The 22,872-nt window shown below is 41.8% G+C and overlaps 1 protein-coding gene across 4 annotated transcripts in view; it reads left to right on the forward strand.

Annotated features, from left to right (window-relative positions):
- The window catches only part of COPA (COPI coat complex subunit alpha), a 42,706-nt gene that overhangs the window by 9,024 nt on the left and 10,810 nt on the right, over positions 1-22,872 (forward strand). For 3 of the 4 annotated variants that reach the window (XM_038586347.1, XM_038586348.1, XM_038586350.1), the window contains exons 5-17: positions 315-391; positions 1,082-1,191; positions 6,782-6,891; positions 8,662-8,761; positions 9,290-9,425; positions 9,932-10,014; positions 12,885-13,035; positions 13,995-14,061; positions 15,183-15,258; positions 17,167-17,249; positions 17,900-18,039; positions 18,599-18,684; positions 18,773-18,938. In XM_038586347.1, the coding sequence (XP_038442275.1) occupies positions 315-391; positions 1,082-1,191; positions 6,782-6,891; positions 8,662-8,761; positions 9,290-9,425; positions 9,932-10,014; positions 12,885-13,035; positions 13,995-14,061; positions 15,183-15,258; positions 17,167-17,249; positions 17,900-18,039; positions 18,599-18,684; positions 18,773-18,938 (1,385 nt within the window). The remainder of the gene's footprint in view (positions 1-314; positions 392-1,081; positions 1,192-6,781; positions 6,892-8,661; positions 8,762-9,289; positions 9,426-9,931; positions 10,015-12,884; positions 13,036-13,994; positions 14,062-15,182; positions 15,259-17,166; positions 17,250-17,899; positions 18,040-18,598; positions 18,685-18,772; positions 18,939-22,872) is intronic. The other variant, XM_038586349.1, reaches the window with a different exon arrangement.

Consider the following 22,872-nt stretch of genomic DNA (forward strand, 5'->3'; position numbering starts at 1 on the left):
AGAAATACATTTATGCACACACATATAAATAAAAGTAGGTATGGTATGTATTATTTGTCTCTCAGAATCCTTTATGCTTTTGCCTGACTTCTCTTCTGAAATCTCCAGGTGAAAGTGCCATTGTGGGAGAAGCTGGTAGAATGGTGGGGAGGACACAGCGAGGCTGTGAATCCGAAGATGGGATCCCTTTGCTGGTTCAGCTGAGACACCCAGTAGTGGAGTGTTTCAGAGCCTGAAAGTACATGTTTGTTTAGTGTTAAAACCCTTTGTCTGAAAACAAAGCAAAACAACCCTTTGTCTGGATTATCTTTTAGGAATATCCCTGGATTCTGAGCGCCTCGGATGATCAGACCATCAGGGTGTGGAACTGGCAGTCTAGAACCTGTGTCTGGTAAAGCAGAAGATGCAGCTGAGAGAGAGGCTTCATTCTGCCTCCTATATTCATAATGAGCTTTTCTCTTCAGAGCAATCATTTCCCTTTCCCAGTAGGCCCTGCCTGCCGATTAATTCCTGATTGTCCCTGTAGGATGCTTTTACGTACAAAATGATAAATACAGAGGCAATCTTGTTAATAATGTATGAATCTGGATTTTCTGATCGTTTCTTGCCAAAGAAGGGAGGTCATAGCACTAGGTTTTTGCTGGTTTTCAGTTCTGTTCCTGTGAAATCTGAGTTAAGGTCTAGACCTCCATTCTGCTTTGTGTTCAGGCCTTGAGCTTTCCATGAAGATATAAGGACCATTGAAAATGATGCCATTTAAGAGGGATATCCTACCAAAATGTAACTGATAGTTTTTTGTGTAAATTACTAGATTCCATTTATTTTGATCTTTGAACGTCTTTAACATGAGAGGAGAGTTGTGCAATTTCACTTCTCTTGAAATTGGTAATATTTAAATACTGAAGCATCGGGGATAAAAGAGGACTTTTGGTAAAACAGCTGACCTTGTTTATTGTTACTGATTCAGAATTGTTAGGATGACTTGCCTTTGCCTCCAAGAATACTTGGGTATGTTATCTGTGTGTGTAGGCTTCTGTTGAGTCCTGCCTCTAACTTGGTATTGTCTTTTTTCTTCTTGCAGTGTGTTAACGGGACACAACCATTATGTAATGTGTGCTCAGTTTCACCCCTCGGAAGACCTGGTTGTGTCAGCCAGCCTGGACCAGACTGTGCGCGTTTGGGATATTTCTGGTGAGCTGCCCAAGTTCAGGGGACAGTCTCATCACATCTGACGCAAAACTGCAATTGCTGAAAATAGTGAGGGTAGTTGGCTTAGAACAGGAAAAGTTAGACTATTCTGTTCTTGTATAATAGTATCTCTGCTTATGAGGGTATTAAATCTGCTTTTGGTTGTTCTTTATGTTAGTATTCTGGAGAAAAGTGGCTGCTCTAGAAAGTGCATTTAACTTGAAGAAAATTTCACTTTGTAGTTTGTTACAGTTTGTAGTTTAAGTTTGTGGATACCATATCTAGTATAGTTTATAGAATCTGTATAGTTGGGGGTATTTTTTTTTTTAAGATTTTATTTATTCATGAGAGACAGAGAGAGAGAGAGGCAGAGAGACAGGCAGAGGGAGAATCAGGCTCCATGTAGGGAGCCTGATGAGGGACTCAATCCTGGGACTCTAGGATCACGCCCTGGGCCGAAGGCAGACACCAAACTGCTGAGCCACCCAGGGATCCCCAAGTTGGGGGTATTTGATTAAGATTCGTGCTTTCCAGTAAAATAAAGCAAGAAATGCATCTTCCACAAAAATGAATTTTAGGAATAGCTCAGTGCTGGAAACAGGACTCTGGGGTCATGTGGGCTCATTTAGAAATAGGAAAACCCCTCTCTTTCTTCTAGTGTAGAGAGTACAGGGGAGGGTGGGATTTTTATGTCCAGAACACCTTTCAGTGGGCAGACTTCTAGAAATTAAAATAGATTTGTACATTTTTTAATAAAATTTATTTATTCATGAGAGATGCAGAGAGAGGGGCAGAGACATAGGTAGAGGGAGAAGTAGGACTTGATGTGGGACTCGATACTGGGACTGCGGGATCATGCCCTAAGCCAAAGGCAGACAGACGCTCAGCCACTGAGCCCCCCAGGCATCCAGATTTGTACATTTTGGATAGTAGGGATAATCCCTCTTTTCACAGTTTATGTATCTTGATTTTGGGATAAGGATTTGTATGTTTAGTGCTATGGAGAGGAAATGTGAGAAGTTGCTAAGTTGAGATTGTAAATTTGAGGGAAGGACGGCCCTTGTGAAGCTGTCAGGCCGGCTGGCTCCCTGGAAGTGCTTTGTGGACGGTTGGAATATGGAAAAGGAACTCCTAAGTGCTGTGGTTTCCTGCCCAGTCAAATCTGCCTTATCACTTGTTGAATTGTCTCCTTTATTTGTTTATTGCCTTTGGAATTCTCAGAGTTTGGGGTTCTGGGGAAGGTCAGTTGCTACACTGCAAAACACTTGCTTCGTTCTATAAAAGGAAGGCCCTTCAGAGGCCCTTGCCTGGTTCTGTTTTTTTTTTTTTTTTTTTTTTTTTTTTTTTTTTTATTATTTATGATAGTCAGAGAGAGAGAGAGAGAGAGGGGCAGAGACACAGGCAGAGGGAGAAGCAGGCTCCATGCACCGGGAGCCCGATGTGGGATTCGATCCTGGGTCTCCAGGATCTCGCCCTGGGCCAAAGGCAGGCGCCAAACCGCTGCGCCACCTAGGGATCCCACCTTGCCTGGTTCTTTATGGTGGTAAAGGTATCACGCATCTGAATTGTGTGGCCAAGATGAGAGGGTGGGCTAGAGCAGTATGGTACTTGCTGTCCTTATAAGCCACAAATGAATAGCAAGTCAGAAATCTGGATTTCCGGGTGCAGCACTTGGAATGTTGTAATAGTAGTTGGTTAAGATTCATGCAGCAAGAGAGCAACCAAGGGAGGAGGACGGTGGGAGAGCAGAACCTTTGGGTTCTTTCTTTTTTCACTTTTTGACTTTCTGATGTTTATGTATTTTGGTGCAGCAGAGATCTGAAGAGCTGAAAACTAATTTAGGTGGCCCAAGTGCTCTTACATATCTCTCCAGCCCCCTTTCCTTCTCAACCATGAGAAGAGTTTTTGACAAAAATTCAGTGTATGTTAGGTGTGGTCTTGAATTCAGGGATGACAGTCTTGAGTCCTGTGTCCCCATGAACCATTGTGATGACTCTCATCTTAGGATTTCTAGAATCTCGTGCAGTTTTCAGAGGGTCGGAATTAGAAGGGAATGGTATCAACAAGACTGTGTTGGAGATAGGAAAGTTGAACTCTTTCCACTAGAGTTTTTGCCATTGCAGTTTTTCGTCAGACTGATGAGGCTTTTTGAAGTACACCCAGATGTGACCAGCCTTGCCGACAGGAGTTAAGCACAGGCCCTACGAGCCTGTGCTCTCTCCTCACCGCTAGTGCCAGGGAGCTCCTTGTTTACTCTCTCAGTAACCTAGCTGTGGCTTTCCATGTTTTTTTGCTGTGCACACATTCAAAGCCCCCTCTCTGTCTCAGGATATAGGAGCCTGGTGGGGTTGGATCTGGCTCATGCTATTCTTGCTGATTAGCAGCCAGTTTTTGGAATAGCGTTTCCCAGCCAGAGCTCCGTGACAGAAGAAAGCACCACTCAAATACTTTGAGTGGCTGTTTTCTCAGTTCTTATGAGAACAGTGTATAGCTAATGGCAATGCAGATCATAAAGAAGTTTACTCATCACACACATAAAAGGGATGGTTTGGCCGTTAGGACTTAATTCTTTCCTCAGAGCACTGGGCTGAGAAGGGCCTCTTACTGCCCTCCTCTGAGAGTACTGTTCATGCTACCTGATGCTAGCACAGCAGGTACCTGTGGCCCACGCTACAGCGATTGGGGCAGTTGGGTGGATGGATTCTCACCGATAACCTGAAATGCCCAAGGCAAGAAATCCTTTCTTTGCTTTTGTAGGTTGAAGATCATTTTTATATCAGAATTAAGGACCTTAGAGAAGAGAGGGAGTGTGGCCCCAGTTGCTTGTGGGTCACACTTGCTCTTGAATGTGTGCAGTGCCTGGGTCACTATATAATAATATTGCAGTAGCTGTACTTGTTTGGCATGTGTGATGCTGAGAATTTTGCACTAACTTGCTGTACTAAGGTTAATGTTCTCTTTACCATTTCTACGTGTTTTTCTCTACTCACAACTCTCTTGACTTCCAGTAACGCCTTAATCAGAGTAAAAGATGTTTTAGTCTTTAGCCAAATGGAGCTTTAAGTTAGACTTTTGCATTTATTCTTTCCTTTTCTGGAAATCAGCATACTCTTTTTAGCAGAGTTATGTTTGCCTGGGTTCAAATAAGTCTGAACACAGGAAGAGGAATTAACTTTTAAGTCTGTTAGGGACCAGAGTAGTAATTCTGAGAGAGGAAAAGTTAGTTCTGAGTCAGAGAATGAATACCCACATTTAAAGGACTGCTGGAAATCCTAATTGTTTGGAATGTCTAGCTGTTGGAGCTCAGTATACAATGAGAAAACAGATCTTTAAAAGAAAACCTGTCTTCTTGTTATCTGTCCCATGAGAATTGAGCCCTGTAGGGCTTACTTAACCTGAATCTTTTCTGTTAGCCTGGCAAAAAACATGTATTTAAAAGAGAATATATTTATAATCTAGTTCTAGAAGATAGATTATTTTTTTTAGCTTGATTTTCCAAGTAAACTGACAGTAAAATGATCTTAATGTGCTTACACCTTTGCATGTCAAGCCCATGTAATTTAGGCTTAATCTTTGAAATGACAACTAAAAAAGTATTAATTTGCTGCCAATTCCTATCCTTATTCCTCTCTTTTTACTCCTGCCCCTGGCCCCCGTTGGGAAGCGTGCGTCAAACTGGTCCAGTCTGAGAGTGAACTCCCTTCCCTCTGGATTTGAGTAGCTGCTGTAGAAATTTTCCATCTGTCGTTCAGTCATAGCGAGATGCTTGTCACAGGCTCAAATACTTCTCTAAGTATCTTTTCACTGCCTGTCACTATTCATCTGTCTGTTTTTGCTCTCCCTCCCCCTCCGTCGTGACAGCGAGTGCAGCAGAGGCTTGCATTCTGTCATACGGCTTTCCTTTTAATGTGTGTGTGTTGAAGGTTATTAGAGGTGAAGTTCCTCACAGGTGTCTGTCTTTGCACCTTCCTCTGAATCTGTTTCAGATTGACAGATCCTATTAAAGAGACAAGCGAAGTAAGTGAGAAGAGACATCCCTGTGATAATGTATTTATGAAGCCTGGGAGGGTGCATTTTTGTTCAAGTGTGGCTTTATTCCTCTTACCTGTTAACTGCTCACCTTGGACAGAGGACGAGATGATCAACATTGTCAGGCCATTGTGAAGGCCTCCCTCTCCGATGCTGCTGTCTGCATGCCCTTGGAAGAGAGTTTACATGAATATTGTGATTTTAAAACAACACAGATAAATATAATCATTACTCTTAAATGTTCATATTTCCCTAGAGATTCCAAAATTTAGGCTTAAAGTGACTTAGGTTTTATTTTCAGTGATGGCTTTTATTTTCCCCTCAATTTTGATGAATACTTGCTTTTTATTTTACAAGTGCCAGTTGCTTGAATTTCCTCTTTTCCCCACAAATACTTCAAAAGATAGAATTTTAGTCCCAATTTTATTTTCCTATTTATATATAATCATACCTGCTAGTCTGTCTCAAGGGTTGTTATCAGGATCAAATTACAGAACATATATTAGCACTTTGAAAATCACGGAATGCTTTTCCAGTGTAAAGCAGTTGTATTGTTTGCATAGCTTTGCTTGTGACTGTACCACAGATAGTTTTAAAAGGTGTGGATGAGTTGTAAGTTTGGGTCCTATACGATTCTTCTTACTTGGTGTCTTTTTTCTATTTTCAAATTAAGGGCAGTTCCTCCCAGTGACACTAGCCTCCAAAAGTTTTACTGGCAAAATACACGTATTCAGATCTGTAAATAGCCTTTTTACGTAAGAGCTTAAAAGGACACGATGGTTATTTATACATACATACATACATACATATGTACCTGAACTAGATTTTATTAGTCATGATCTAAAAGAAAGAAGTTACGTTCATCTGGCAATCTTTTTGTTGAATACATTTATAAAGTACTGTTGTGCATAAGGACATGATAGTTTAAATCATTTTGTTCTGTGCCCAAGAGTCACATAGAAGAGTACACTTGCTGCGAAAGTTGTAGTTTTATACTCTCTTCCACAAGGTAGCTGTTTGGTTTCCTCTCCTGCCCTGGAACTTCCCCATGAATTGCCGAACAGCTTCTGGTTTGAGAAACAAAGAGCCATGGCTTCCCCAAATGACTTTTCTTTTAAAAGTTTTTGAAGTGATGGAAGAGAAGTTGCTGTAGTTGTCATAAAGTTGAGAGTGGAAATGGGACGCTTACCATTTGAGTCTGCATTTCCAGAACAATAAAGACTAGAAATTTTCTCAAGTAGGCTGCTCCTGAGGCAAGGCTTGCGGAGGAAGTTAGCTGTGTTAGAAGTTTAGATTGTCGTCCTCTGGGAGGAAACACCGTAGCAGGTCTGTTAAGTGTCAAGGGAAGAAAAGAGAGGATAGTGAAAGTGCTTCAACATCTGGAACATTTTTAGAAAGAGAGAGATAGGAGCTCTTGACTTCTTTCTTGAGTCTCTCTAGATTTCTTTTCCCCTCCTTTTTCATTCTCGTTAGTCTATCCCTGTCCCTTCCTGTGCCTCTCTTACTGTGTTCTTTTTGGTAACACTATTTTGTGTCTTCCATCCCACTCCTTATCCCTTCAAAGGTCTAAGGAAAAAAAACTTGTCCCCTGGTGCAGTGGAGTCCGACGTGAGAGGAATAACTGGGGTTGATCTATTTGGAACGACAGATGCAGTGGTGAAGCACGTGCTGGAGGTACTTGTCTTCACAGCCTGCAACTCACATGGGCTCTTCTCCGGGAAATGGTGACAGCATGCCACTCGTTTGTTCATTCCTGCAACAGAATTGTGTGGTGCTTATGAAATGGCACTGTTTTGAGGCGCTGGAAGCAGAATATCCCGTGAGCCAGGAGAAAGGAGGCTCCTGTGCCACCTAAGGGAGAGTCACATTACCTCCTAAACCCAGCGGGGAGAGCAGGAGAACGCTGGCGTAGGCTCCGTCACCATTCCAAAGCAGAGTCCGTTCACACGCCTCTTGTGAGAGTTGGGGTGGGGGGTGGGAGGATTTAATCGGAGTTATTGAGGACCAGCCATGTGTAAGTAATTTGTGTGCGTGGTGAGAAAATAGAAAAGCGCTAGAGAAAGAAACTAGATTTTAAAAAAACATCTAATTTAATCCTCACAGCTATCCTCTGAAGTAGATATTAGTAACCTCATTTTACAGATGAAAAAAATTGAGACTTAGAGAAATTGAGCAGTATACCAAAATCCACATGTATCTAGTAAATGGAAGAACTAGGATTTGAACTTGGATTGGATTCCGAACCCAGGAGACTTTGCCCACAGCATGAAGTCTCTCAGAAACACTGGTGATTTGAAACTACCTTATCTATGATTCTGCTGTAGTGCTGAGTACAACTAGATAAATGAAGTATAAGATATATTAAAATTAGCAGTTCTTTTTTTTTTTTTTTTAAGATTTTATTTATCCATGAGAGACACACAGAGTCAGAGACATAGGCAGAGGGAGAAGCAGGCTCTATGCAGGGGACCTCATGTGGGACTTAATCCTGGGACCCCAGGATCAGGCCCTGGGCCGAAGGCAGGCGCTAAACCGCTAAACAAGGGATCCCCTATAATAAGCAGTTCTTAAACTTTGTGGTCTGAGAACCTCTTTATCCTCTTAAGACTTACTGAGGACCTCAAAGAGTTCTTGTTTATGTGGTTTATATCTTTCAGTTTTTACCATATCTGAAATTAAAGCTAAGAACACTTAAAAACACAAAATATATTAAGCACATATTCTGTTAACCATCAAAGCAATGACATCATGTCATGTAGCCTCTGGAAAACTTTATCCTTGGGAGAGAATAAGAGTGAAAAAGGCAAATAACATCTTAATGTTACTATGAAAATAGTTTTGACCTTGCATATTTCCTCACTCATCTGAGAGTTTCCCAACCATATTTCCTTGTTATGTTATGAGATTGTTTTTTATTCTTGAACTAATCATTAATTTTTTTTAATTTTTTATTTTTATTTATTTATGATAGTCACACACAGAGAGAGGCAGAGACACAGGCAGAGACACAGGCAGAAGGAGAAGCAGGCTCCATGCACCGAGAGCCTGATGTGGGATTCGATCCCAGGTCTCCAGGATCGCGCCCTGGGCCAAAGGCAGGCGCTAAACCGCTGCACCACCCAGGGATCCCTTGAACTAATCATTAATAATTAGTTGAGGAAATAACATATAAGTAGATAACAAAGCAAGGCAGTATATCCCAAATGGAGATGACACTAAATTTGGGAGTAGAAAGATTTGGGAATTGGCATGAAAATTTGGGTGTAATACTGAATGGGTTGACGTACCTGTCATGTTTATATCTTAGAATAGCATAATCCCTTGAGTCTTTTCACAGGAAGAACAAAAATCAGACATTTTTTATAATCACCTGCATGGCCCATAAATTTTCTTTCAGTAATAGTACAAAGCCATTTCAGAAGAACCATTTCTTTTTTGCCACAGGGTCATGATCGTGGAGTAAACTGGGCTGCCTTTCACCCGACTATGCCCCTTATTGTCTCTGGAGCAGATGACCGTCAGGTGAAGATCTGGCGCATGAATGGTGAGTAGACCAATGACCAAATCACCGTGTCTAAAAAATTGACTGCTGAGCAGCAAGGTGAAGTAGCTGGGTCTTCTGCACTTAGTGACCCATTTTCCTACCTTAGGTTCTTTTTTCCTGTTTTTGAGGCATCCTAGTTTTGAGGAGTCTAAGCATAGTTAAGAGTAACCATTCATTCATTCAAAAAATATTTATTGGGTACCTGCTTTGGAGTTACAATGGTGACTAAAACACATGGAGCTTATATTTGTTCTATCATGACAGCTGGTGACAAATAAGACAGGGTAAGCAAGAGGATAAAGGATGATGGAGAAGAGGTGCTGTCACTGGTAGGAAGGTCCAAATGAAAGAACAAAGAAACATGTATAGATTCTGAGGCTTAAATGAAGAAAATTACTCTGTTCGAGAGAAGTTGCTGATGCAGCTTTTGGAGTAGCACCTAGCATTTGATGACAGATGCTGTGATTTTAAGTCCTGGATTTGTAATAGTAGAGAGTTGTGGTAATCTAATTCTTCTCCATCCTTCAGAGTCAAAGGCGTGGGAGGTTGACACCTGCCGTGGTCATTACAACAATGTATCTTGTGCTGTCTTCCACCCTCGCCAAGAGCTGATCCTCAGCAATTCTGAGGACAAGAGTATCCGAGTCTGGGATATGTCCAAGCGGTAAGGGGGTTTTGATGGGTGTGTGACCAAAGCCAGGGAAAGGCCCCTCCTTTCTCTCATTCTGTCCTAAAAGTTAGATTAGAGAGCTTCTGTGCATCTCTTCATCTTCAGCATATAGAGACACCAGGTCCGATGTAATGGAAGCTTTAAGGAGCCTAGCAACAGCCAGCATTTACAGATCTCCCCTCTAGTACAGTCTCCACGTGCATTCTTTTTCTCCAAATTTAAGGGTGTTCTTCTGTAGTTAGAGAAATAAGAAATATGGAATGAAGGTAGTATTACAAGAAATCATGATGAATAAGGGGAAATTGAAATCCCAAAATAGTAGGGTCTTTGTCTTCTTGGTAGAATTTATCAAGACTCCCCTTTACTTAGTATATGCAATTTGCTGTCCCTGATTTAATCTTTAATCAGTGTGCTGGCTTACAGTCAGTGCTCTCATATATGATGGGCTGAGGATTTCTCCGAAATGAACTCTTTCATTTGTGTACCTTTTGCTTTCCTAGGACTGGGGTTCAGACCTTCCGCAGGGACCACGATCGTTTCTGGGTCCTGGCTGCCCACCCTAATCTGAACCTTTTTGCGGCAGGTAAGGGCCATTTCTTCTCTTTTTCCTTGAGTTCAAAGTTTGTAAGATGTGAGAGTGATTCTGCATTAGTTTTCTCTGATTGATGCATAGCAGGATGGCGGGGAGGAGAAGGAGGGTTCTCAGAGCTGTGCAGTTGAAGCTTTTCTCCTTTGCTCTCCTTTACCTTCCTGGAGAACCATTCTTTCAGTGTTCATTGTCCACCTGGATCCATTTGCCAATAAAGCCCATTACCTTTGATCATTTAGAAGGCCAGTGGTGGACACTCAGGATTCTCTGACAGAGGAAGTGAGAAGCTAGAGGCAGAGCTTCTGTCATTCGTTTAGCTGATACAAACGGAGCCTCAGGCCCTAGTCTGGGTGTTGGTGTGAGAGCAGCCTCAAGCAGTATCCCTGACATTATGGAACTTTGATTTGTAGTGAAGGGAGAGAGACCATAAACTGTAAATATATAAAACAAATGTGGAAAATACTTTGAGAAAAGTAAGGCAAAAGGAAGGGGCATGAAGAGGGATGCATGTAGGGCACTGCTGCTTCCTACTGGGTGTTGAACGAAGTGAGGGGTGACCCACTCACTGACAGTGCTGTGAGCAGTGCTGGACCCGTGTGAGTGGCATCGGAGGCCAGGAGGGTACAGCCAGTGGAGGCTGAGTCATGGGACGGAAGAGCAGGCTCGGTTGTGGCTCCACCTTACGGGCCAGGCTCAGATTCAAGATTTTATTAATGGGTGGAGAGCCATTGGAAGGTACTGGATAGGGAAGTAAATGAGCTGGTTTGTGTGTGGAGAGCTGACTAGGATGACAAAGGTCAGAGGTTGATGATGCTAGTAGGAAAAAAGCAAAATATTTTTAAAAAACAACTGGACAGGCTTTTTTTTTTTTTTTTTTTTATTCATGAGAGACAGAGAGAAAGGGAGAGGCAGAGACATAGGCAGAGGGAGAATTGGGCCCCATGCAGGGAGCCCGATGCGAGACTCAATTCCAGACCCCAGGATCACACCCTGAGCCAAAGGCAGATGCCCAACCGCCAAGCCACCCAGGCGTCCCTGGACAGGCTTTTTAAACTAGCATCCCTGTTCAGCAAAAACTTTTATGTTCTTGCTATATGCTAGGGACGGGGGAAGGATGGAAATTACCATAATTTCCATTACGGTAGAATGGAGCTCTACCGGTAGAGCTGGTGGACTTAAACAATCACAGTGCAGGGTGTTCAGTGCTATACTAGAGGGTTTTTTTTTTTGTTGTTTTTTGTATTTTTAATTGAAGCATAATGGACAAGTATACTCTATCTTATTAGTTTTAGGTGAACATCATAGTGATTTGATATAGTCGACAAATTGATATATGGAATAGGGGACAAAATAGTCTCCTTGATTAAATCTAGTTACCATCGGTTGCCACACAGTTCTTAGAGTATCATTGACTGTATTCTTTATGCTATTCATTACATCCCCATGACTAACTTATTTTGTAACTGAATATTTATACCTCATAATCTCCTTTATCTATTTGGATCACTCTCCACCTCCTCCAGCCTCTGGTAGCTTGTTTGTTCTCTATATCTGTGCTGTTTCAGTTTTGGGTTTTTTTGTTTTTGTTCATTTGGGTTTTTTTTAGATTCCATATATTAGTGATCTTTTACAGTATCTGTCATTCTGTGTCTGAGTATTTCACTTAGCATAATTCCTCTAAGTCCATATTGTTGTAAATGCAAGATCTCATTCTTTTTTATGGCTGAGTAATGTGCCATTTTGTGTGTGTATGTGTGTAAAACATTTTCTTTATCCATTTATCAGTGGAAACTTACCATTGCTTCTATATCTCTTGGCTACTATAAATAATGTGAATGTGGGAGTACATATATCTCTTCAAACTGGTGTTTAATTTTCTTCAGATGGATACCCACTAGTGGAATTGCTGGATCATATGGTGGTTCTATTTTTAATTTTTTGAGGAATCTCCATACTGTTTTCCTTGGGGGCTGCAACAATTTACATCCCCACCAGCCGGGCACAAGGAGAGTTTTCTTTTCTCCACATCCTCACCAATACTTGTTATTTCTTGTCATTTTGTTAACTAGCCGTTCTTAACTGGTGTGAGCTGATACTCATTGTGGTTTTTGATTTGCATTTCCCTGATGATAAATGATGTGGAGCATCTCTCCATGTGTCTGTTGGCCGTTTCTGTGTCTTTGGAGAAATGTCTGTTCGAGTCCTCTGTCTGGTTTTTATTTATTTTTTTTATTTTTTATTATTTTATGATAGTCACAGAGAGAGAGAAAGAGGCAGAGACACAGGCAGAGGGAGAAGCAGGCTCCATGCACTGGGAGCCCGATGTGGGATTCGATCCCGGGTCTCCAGGATTGCGCCCTGGGCCAAAGGCAGGCGCCAAACAGCTGCGCCACCCAGGGATCCCTCTGTCTGGTTTTTAATTGTTTGTTTGTGTGTGGTTTTCTTTTTTTATATTGAGTTGCATTCTTTATGTATTTTGGATATTAACCTCTTATCAGATACGTGATTTGCAGATATTTTCTTCCATTCAGCAGGTTGTCCTTTCATCTTGATGATTTGCTTCAGTGTGCTGAAGCCTTTTAGTTTGATGCAACTCCATGTGTTTATCTTAGGTACAATGGAACTTTGTACAGAGTGTTAGGAGAACACAGAGGAGGGTGTGTCTAACTGTGACAGTATGATAAAGCATTAGGAAAGGATTCACAGATTTTTTGAATAAGAAATCTAATAACTGTGAGAATTTAGGCAAAAATGCATTTAGGCATCTTTGTTTTTAGTACACATACAGCCCTCGTCCTTGTGTATCTCCTGTTTCCAGCTTTCTTGCCTACAGCTAATTCTTTCCTCTTCTCACTGTGCTCCAGGCCATGATGGTGGCATGATCGTGTTTAAACTAGAACGGGAACGGCCAGCCTATGCTGTTCATGGCAATATGCTACATTATGTCAAAGACCGATTCTTACGTCAGTTGGATTTCAACAGCTCCAAAGATGTAGCTGTGATGCAGTTGCGGAGGTAAATCAGACCTGTTCCCTCCCTCCACACCCTCATCTGTCACCACGATGTGATAGCTACGAACTGGACTCTGTCTTTCAACAACATTTTGCATTTTGGATCTCCTCTCCTCTCACAGATTGAATCCCTATTGGGGAGACTGCTCAGTTTAAACCCCAAGAGCACGGTAGGCACAGAGGCCATGAGGAGAATGAGAGTTTCCCTAATGAGAATGCTAGTGACCCTGTGCAGAGGAGATCATACTTCCACTGTCTGCCAGGTCTCTTGCAAACCAGAGAAAGTTTCCTGGTAGAGAGCAGCCAAACTTGGTGACAGGCATTTTTGCCTCTATTTGGCATTTCTGTAACTCTTCTTTGCTTTCCAGCAAAATGCACACATCTCTAAACTAGAATATATGTCTCTGGAAGCTCTTAACTCTGAAGATACGATAACCTCTGGGATGTCTGGCAAAAAGAACTGTCCTCTTGGAAAGCCAGCTGCATCAGCATGCTGAAACATTCATGGTGGCAAACTCTGGCATGAGGGTTTGATAACCAGCCTCCAGCATTACTACAATAAAAAGATGGGTTTATGTGAACACTCCAAGGGACAGGAGAAATTAGCCAGAGAAAGAGCACATCATGTTACTCTGTGGTGTCCTCTGCAATTATGTGTAGGAATTTGTACCCAAGAGGAACCAGTCCCACTCAGTACAATGAGTGCTAACCCTACCTTCTGTTGAATAATTGGGCTTGTAGTAGGGTTTGCCTTTTTTAAACTGTTTGTCAAAGCTGAGTTAGGGATGTCCTCAAGCGTTAAAGGAAGGAAGAGAGTAGATGCAATATTTATTTTTATTCCTGATTATAAAAGTGATGAGTATATGTATAAAGACTGGATAAGTAGGAATTTTGGGAGTAATTCCATTCTTCCGTCCTTATTCCTCTTCCTTATTTTCTCTTTTTTTCCATGTATAACTCCAGTGGTTCCAAGTTTCCAGTGTTCAATATGTCATACAATCCAGCAGAAAATGCAGTCCTATTGTGTACGGTATGTAACCCATGGTGTCCTCTTATGATTGTCCTATTTCCCGTAACTTTCTTTCTCATGCTTTTAGGGAACCTCTAGTGGCTGTTTAGAAACTATGTAGTGGTCATTTTAAAAGAGCTAACATAGTGAACAGGCTCAAACCAGGTCCACTCCAGTGATACCAGCATGTTAGGGTTTATGAACTTTCATAAGTCTGACAATTTCTAAACTTAACAGAGCATCAAGATGAGTGACCCAGGGATCCCTGGGTGGCGCCTGCCTTTGGCCCAGGGCGCGATCCTGGAGACCCGGGATCGAATCCCACATCGGGCTCCCGGTGCATGGAGCCTGCTTCTCCCTCTGCCTATATCTCTGCCTCTCTCTCTCTCTCTCTCTATCATAAATAAATAAAAATTTAAAAAAATTTTTTTAAAAAGTGAAAATCCTCTTTGGATTTCTTAAAAAAAAAAAAAAAAAAAGATGAGTGACCCAAATCACTACAAGTATATATATTCTATGCAAAGATGATGCTTATCTTGATTCCTTCATGTGGGTAAAAATTGTAGGGCTGACTTGGAAGAGGGTTGCTTTCCTTGGAGTTGCCTTTAGGGCCAGCAGGTAGCCCCCACATTTCTTCATATAATTTGGGAGAAAAAGGAAATGACATTTTACTTTTAGTGCCCCTGTTTGCCAAGTTAAAAAGAATGAAAACTTGTCTTTCCCCATATGACTTCTAGTCTAACCCTGTTCTTGTTCAGTATCTAAGAACATTTTTTTCCTCACAGTTGTCTTTATTATCTTTTCTTTGATTTTTTTTTTCCTTTGAACAGATTTTTAAGTTGATGAGTATACACAGGTAGAGCAACCAGAATACTGGGGATTTGGTTCATTAAGTTTTGGAGGCAAGAGCAATCCTTGCTTCCTTTCAAATAACATCTGCGTTTTTGGAGGATACAAAAAATAAGGTGCTGTGAATTCTGAGCCTGAGAATTTTTAGCAGTAGAAACATTTGCTTGCCCTCTGGGTGAAGGAAAAGGAAGGGATAGCTTCAGACTGTTGTACAATGGCACAGTTTTCTCTGTCGGAATAAACTGCCGTCTTTGTTCCCCTCGCTAATGATTTGACTTCTTTCTCCTTTACAGAGAGCCAGCAATTTAGAGAACAGTACCTATGACCTGTACACCATCCCCAAGGATGCAGACTCACAGAATCCTGATGGTAGGTGCTTCCTGTGTCTGCAGGCTTTGCGCACAGCTCCCGTCTCCCGCGCCGTCACGCCTCTTCAGGTTTTTCACTTTCCATCCCCAGCCTGCGGCCACATCACTCATGTCTGTTGGCAGGTGCCGCTGACAGTTGCATCAGAGGCGACCATGGTGTGAAATATTCATGTTCCTCCTCCATTTTATTACTCCAGCTAGATATATATTTTTTATAATTTGGTTATTAGAAACTCTCCATTTTCTCTTTCAGCACAGCATGTTATCTTAGTTTATTGTCAGCTGATATGACTTTCACCCTGGTAGTTTCATTTATTTAAGAATGTGGTTCCAATCTTGCAGTGTCTCATCCTGGGACTAGGGATTTATGCTCTCCCATCCACATCCAGATCCGATTGGCATCCTTTTGCATGTCAGAGAGATGAGGCTATTCGCAGCCCCATGCCCCACCAGGGATCCCAGGATCCAGCTGAGACCCCTGTCTACCTCTTCCATCACCACCACCCCTGGTTGAGTCCTTCCTGTTAGAATTCGCTGACAGCCTTCTCAGAATGGACAGGTCTTGCCTAAGCTCCTTTCAGTCCACTTCCTCCCGTTGCTTTACAGAGGGTTTGTTCCTTGGGTCCCCACCTTACTAGCACACTTCCATGATATTTTAGACTCCTGTCAGCAGAACGTGAGAAGTCATTGTGCTAGTTCTGTCCCTGTTGTTAGTGCTACTGTGTCCTTAGTGTTGCTAATATGATGTACTCTTTAAAAAAAAAAAAAAAAAAAGTGTGGTTCTGGTGAGAAGAGGGGAAATCTGTCAGTCTTTGGTATCCATAAATCAGTTTCTCTATAAATTAAACAGTTAAGTCATTTCTGACCAAATTTTATGATTAAGTTCCCTCCCTATCCACCCCCTTGCTCTTTTTCCCCATCTGTTACAATTAATAGAGTTTAAAATATCTTAGTTCTGTTTTCCTACCACTTCTATTTTCTTCCTCTTTCAAGGGAGAGAATAGTAAAGGAGTAAAGGTGCAGCCCGGTGACAGGGAGCAGAGAGGAAGAGAAAGAGCAAAAGCTTGACTCAGCGTGGGTCCCTAGGCCCTGCAGAATGGGGGTGTTGGTTGTGATAAGAATTGCCTGTCACCCACAGGTGCTAGAGAGGTGTACAGAGCAAGGCTGGCCAGCATGTTTTGTTTACTTTTCTGCTGATGCTATAGATCAAAGAGTATTTCGTGCAGCCTTCTGTGTGTGACTGTTGAAGTTTCCCCAAGAGTAGAGAGCCCATTCAGAATTCTCATCAGCCAGTGAAATGTTGGGGAACTGAGGAGCATTTTATAACTTTCTTCAGGGTAATAAGAGTGATTGACATTTATAGAGCAACAGCTTGGTGCTAAATACTGCCCACACAGAGCTCATCTGCCTGTCAAGATTTAGTTGGGGGAGTGCTGTGCCCCACCCTGCTCTACCCGGAGGTCTGCATTTGCATGTTAAAAGCAGTAGAGCAGCTGCGTCCTGGGGAGGGGGCTCTGTCTCTACTCCAGCTTGTTGAGATAGGAGGTCCTAGACACTGACAGGCTGCTTGCAGCGCTCCGCGGCTTGGCCAGCAAGGCCCTGCTCGTTAGCTTGATGGAGTGTGCTGTCTCCCAAGATGGGCGGTCCTTCTGCCAGTACATGGTGTTGGCTGAAATGCAGCCACTTGGCCTAGAGAAAAGAGGCTTGGCAGGGGTGGAGGTTGGAGTTTGGAGGGGACTGGTGGGGAAAGTCACTGACAATAGCCTCAGGTTACAGCTGAATTAGTTAGGAAGCAGCTGAACTGGCGAAGCCAACATGGCAGCCAGCAAGACTGGCAGCTCCGTGGCACCTGACTCTGTCACCTGCCAGTGGTTCACCACATGCTCCCACCCTTTGGTTTTGTTCTCAGCTCCTGAAGGGAAACGATCTTCAGGCCTGACAGCCGTTTGGGTTGCTAGAAATCGGTTTGCTGTCCTAGATCGGATGCATTCGGTGAGTTAAGCCTAAAAGGGGAAACTGATACAGGCAGTGTGGTAGCAGTGGTCTATGTATTGCATGAAGAAAGAGCATGTTTTTTCTCTGCTCACCACCTGGGGAGCTGTGATCATCGTGCAGATACCCTAGTCCCCTTAGGAAATAAACCTTAAAATTGATTTGACTGGGTTGATGATCACTGTGGGTCTGAGCTTGAGAACCAAGCTAATATCACTCTTGATAATACAGAAGACAAAAGCCATCAAATGTGAAATAGGTGGATTGGACAAGGAGTAAATCCTCTTCCTTATCCTAGTTATTCCCACTGGTATTAAAATGTAAGCCGTCCTCAACAAGACAGCCAAAACTCTATCAAGAAAATATGTAACAAAAATTTAAGCCCCAAAAGTGCTGTTCTCTGTTTGAAGGAGGAATTCAGACTTTAGTTGGTTTTCTCAGGATGTTTCAGTTGGGGGAAGAAACAGAAGCTCTCAAGGCCCCTGAAGAGGGTCTTGGTTGGGGTGGTCTGCCCGGCGTGGTGACTTACCTGGATAGGAAACGACCCAGACTTGGTTTCTTGAAGCTAAGGAACAGTTGCTGAGGCACATTGTCAACTGCAGCTTACGAATGTGCATTTCTGATAACACCACCTGTGATCATTATTTCAGCTTCTGATCAAGAATCTGAAGAATGAGATCACCAAAAAGGTACAGGTGCCCAACTGTGATGAGATCTTTTACGCTGGCACAGGCAATCTCCTACTTCGAGACGCAGAATCCATCACGCTGTTTGATGTACAACAGAAGCGGTAACGTGTTAGGTGCCCCTAAAGCAGATAGGCATATGTGGGGTGAGAGTGGACATCTGTAGTGGGAGGTTTTCCTCCCAGTGACTCTACCTTAGGCTTGGCCACTTGTGTGCTCTAACTCCAAGACTCTTTTTCACCACTTTCTCCTCTGGGTCACTTTCCATCCTGTCTGTACACACTAGCATTACAATGAGGGGCTTATTTATCTGTTTTTGGAGCACTTACCTGAACAAAGAATGTTTTGGAGACAGAACTATAGGCACATAGGGATGAATAGCACAATTCTTATCCTTAAAGGAGCTTACAGTCCACTGGTGAGCCCAGACATACACAAATCCCTAGTAGTATGTGGGAATGAGGGGCAGGGAGTTGAGGGATGGCAAAGTGTACAGTGTGAGCCAAAATGTTTCAGTCACTCAGCTACAATACAGAGAGCGTTCATTTGGCATTATTTTAAGAAACTGGGGCTTATGTTAATTTGGAGATAAAAGGATGTAGGTCTCAACCTGGGACGAGAGAATTGAGTCCACTCACATTCATTCACCTTTCTCTGCCCCAGAACTCTGGCCTCTGTGAAGATTTCCAAGGTGAAATATGTTATCTGGTCTGCAGACATGTCCCATGTAGCACTACTGGCCAAACATGGTAAGTCTTCATTGTATCCACCCTGATTTAGAGATCAGCCCTTCCCTCCCCATCCCTGCCAGTCTGCTTCACTCACCCTGTCCAGCAGAGCACTCATGCCCTTTGCCTCTTACAGCCATTGTGATCTGTAACCGCAAACTGGAGGCTCTGTGTAACATTCATGAGAACATTCGCGTCAAGAGTGGGGCCTGGGATGAGAGTGGGGTATTTATCTATACCACAAGCAACCACATCAAATATGCCGTCACCACCGGGTAAGTGAATTATCTGATACACAGAGAGGGAGAAGGTAGCTCTTGAAATCACTGTCCTGTCTCGAGGGACGTAACTGAATCCTCCTTGAACTTGCTTCGTGGGAAATCGTTCTCGGGCACATATGTACTGGGCACTGCTGACCAGTCTTTTTCAACTCTTAAAAAAATTGTGACATATGACTCAAAGAGAAATGCATGGAGTACATATGTAGAAAATAGCAGATTGTCAGAGGGGCTATAGCACACAATATAGTCCACAATAGCAGATTGTGGACGTCCATGTACCTGCCACTCAAGTCAGGAAGCTAGGGCAGTGCCAGCGGCCAGAAGCCCTTGGCCACGTGGTTGTTACTGATCACAACCATGTCCACTTCCCACCTAAAGATCACATTATTCTGATTTTTAAGGAAATTTTGACCTAGCTATTCTTTGTAATTTTACCACCCAATATGTGTCTTAAAATAGTATCTTAATTTTGCCTTGTTTTGAATGTCATGTAAATCATACTGAGTGTATTGTTCCATATTTTGCTTATTTTGTTTACTATTTTGTTTGTAAGATGCATCCATGTTATAGCTCTAATTTATTTATTTTCATTGTTGTGTCATATTCTCTTATATGAACATACCACAGTTTATCAGTTCTACTCTACAGGGTTATTTGAGTGATTTCTAGAATTTGGCTGCTATGATGAACAGTGTTCTTTTAAGCATTTCTTTATATGTTCTGGTGCGTATGCACATAACGTTTCTCTAGAGTGTCCACCCAGAGTTGAATTGCCGGATCATAGAGTATGTGTATCTTTATGTTTACTAGATAACGTGAAACTGCACTCCAAAGTGGCTATACCAGTTTGCATGTCTACTAGCATACTATAAAAAGGTCCTTGCTTGTCTTCCTGGCCAACTTATTTGTGTCTTTGCCACCTACTTGTGTCTGTCTGATGGGTGTGTAATGGCATCTCATTGTCATTTTACTTTGCTATTCTCTGATTCCTGAGATTGAGCAACTTTTCAGCTGACCATCCATCAGGATTTTCTCTTTGTGAATTCTGTTCAGGCCTTTTATCCTTTTTTTTTTTTTTTTTTTTTAATGAATTATCCTGGGCAGCCCCGGTGGCTCAGCGGTTTAGCGCCGCCTATGGCGGGGGACGTGATCCTGGAGACCCGGGATCGAGTCCCATATCGGGCTCCCTGCATGGAGCCTGCTTCTCCCTCTGCCTGTGTCTCTGCTTCTCTCTCTGTGTTTCTATGAATAAATAAATAAAATCTTAAGAAAAAAAAAAAAAGAAATGGGTGATCAAGCAGTATCAGAAACATCATGACCAAGTTAGATGTGTATCAGGAGGGGCAGCCCCTGTGGCGCAGCGGTTTAGCGCCGCCTGAAGCCGGGGGTGTGATCCTGGAGATCCGGGATCGAGTCCGACATCAGGCTTCCTGCATGGAGTCCTGCTTCTCCCTCTGCCTCTCTCTCGCTCTCTCTGAATAAATAAATAAATAAATCTTTTTTAAAAAAAGAAAAAAGATATGTATCAGGAATACAATGTTGGTCTAACATTTTTTAAAAAATCAATTTAATTCACTAATCAATAAAAGGAGAAAAATCCTATGATTACGTCAGCATATGCAGAAAAAGTATCTAATAAAACTCAATATTCACCTGAAATATAGCAAGAAAATTCCTTAATAAATAAAAGCTATCTCTAAAGATATCTACAACAAGCTTACATAATGCCAATACACTCAAAGCTCGCTCTTGTTCTTAAAGATTTTGTTTACGGGCAGGGGGTGGGGTGGGCACATAAGCAGGAGGAGTAGATTGAGGAATCTCAAGCAGATTCCAAGCCAAGTACGGTGCCCAACGTTGTGCTCAATCTCACAACCCCGAAATCACAACCCAAGCTAAAATCATTAGTCAGACACTTAACCAACTGAACCACCCAGGCATCTCAAAGCTCACTCTTTAAAATTGGGAACAAGAAAAGAAAATTTGCCATCACCACATTTATTCAAAACTATGCTGGAGATTCTGGTCAGTACAAGAAAAACACATGAAAGTATAAGTACTAGAAAAGAAGAAACAAATTGTTATCACCCACAGATGCTATGATTATCTGTGAAAAAAAGACAAAAGTCTAGCAAGGTCTCTGAAATAAAATCAACCTAAAAATTTACTTGTGTTTCTAAATATCATAAAAAATTAGAAAATTAAATTCTTAAATGGATACTATCCACTTACAAATCTCATTGAAATTACCAAGGGCCTAAGAATAATCTAAAGAAATGCAAGATCTCTATGGAGAAAATTGTAAAAACTTTATTGAAAAAGCTTTTGGAAGACCTAAATAAATGAAGAGTTACTACACCACATTCACAGATCAGGAAATTTAATACTGCAAAGATTCAGCTAGGCCCAAAATGATAAACAGATCCAATACAATCCCAACTGAAATCACAATAGTGTGTTTTGTTTGTTTTATTCTGCATGGAATTTCACAGGCTGATTCTAACATACTTTTTTTTTTTAAAGATTTTATTTATTTATTCGAGAGAGAGTGAGAGAGAGAAAGAGAGAGGCAGAGACACAGGCAGAGGGAGAAGCAGGCTCCATGCAGGGAGCCCGATGCGGGACTCGATCCCTGGTCTCCAGGATCACGTCCTGGGCTGAAGGTGGCGCTAAACCGCTGAGCCACCCGGGCTGCCCCAACATACTTTTTTAAGGAAAAAAAAATGTGACAATTTGCCTTTTCAAGGCAAAATTAGAAAATAGCCTAATAACTTCAAAAACTGAAAGTGGGAAAGATGTGAAGAGTTGCTTTAGTAGATGCGAAGACTCCTAATGCTTTAAATACTTAAGACAGAAGACATACAGCACAAGAAACCGGTCCTTGCATTTTTGTAAAGATGATTCATATGTGACAAAGATGGCATTGCAGGGCTAGAGAATAAAGGCTCTCTTTTCAGTAAATGACATTGGACAGCTGAATGTCCATAAGTAAAATGTGAAACTGAGCTCCCTGTACCTCACATGCCACACAAAAATCAACTTCAAGGAGATCACAGTTCTAGATATAAAAACAGAACTATAAAGTTTCTACAAGAGAACATAAAATAATGCCTTTATGACCTTGGAGTCGATAATGATTTCTTACATGAAATACAAAACCTAATATCCATAAAAGATAAGATTCATAAATTCAACAATATTAAAATAAGAACACCTGTTCATTAAAGGGTATCATAAACAGAATCAAGAGACAAGCTACAGAATGGAAAGAGACATTAAGATTTGCAATGTGTAGCCCTAACAGAGGACACATACTCAAATATATGAAAAGCTCCTAAAATTACCGAGGATAATTCATTTATTTTTTTTAAGATTTTTTATTTATTTATTCATGAGAATACACAGAGAGTACAACTCTCAGTGAGTTTGTAATAAATTTCAATTTAATTCTTCCTGAGATGGGGCGGCCCGGGTGGCTCAGCGGTTTAGCACTGCCTTTGGCCCAGGGTGTGATCCTGGGGACCTGGGATTGAGTCCCACGTCAGGCTCCCTGCATGGAGCCTGTTTCTCCCTCTGCCTGTGTCTCTGCCTCTCTCTCTCTCTCTCTCTCTCTCTCCCTCTCTCTCTCTCATGAATAAATTAAATCTTTAAAAAAATTTTTTTTCCTGAAATGTTAGGTAGAATTTGCCTGTGAAGTCATCCAGGCCTGGGGCTTTCTTTTATAGGAAGATTTTTTTTATGATTCAGTTTATCTTGTGTAATAGTTACAGGACTGTATGGGGTTTTCTAATTCTTTTTAGTCAGTTTTGGTAAATTTTACTTTTCTTGGAATTTGATCATTTAAAAAAGTGTATGCCTATCCTCATCCTACAAGAGCCAGAGGAATACCCCGTTTTCCATTCCTATTTTTGCTGTTCTTTTTTCTTAA

The sequence above is a fragment of the Canis lupus genome, chromosome 38 (assembly GCF_011100685.1).
Source record: "Canis lupus familiaris isolate Mischka breed German Shepherd chromosome 38, alternate assembly UU_Cfam_GSD_1.0, whole genome shotgun sequence".
Classification (NCBI taxonomy): Eukaryota; Metazoa; Chordata; class Mammalia; order Carnivora; family Canidae; genus Canis; species Canis lupus.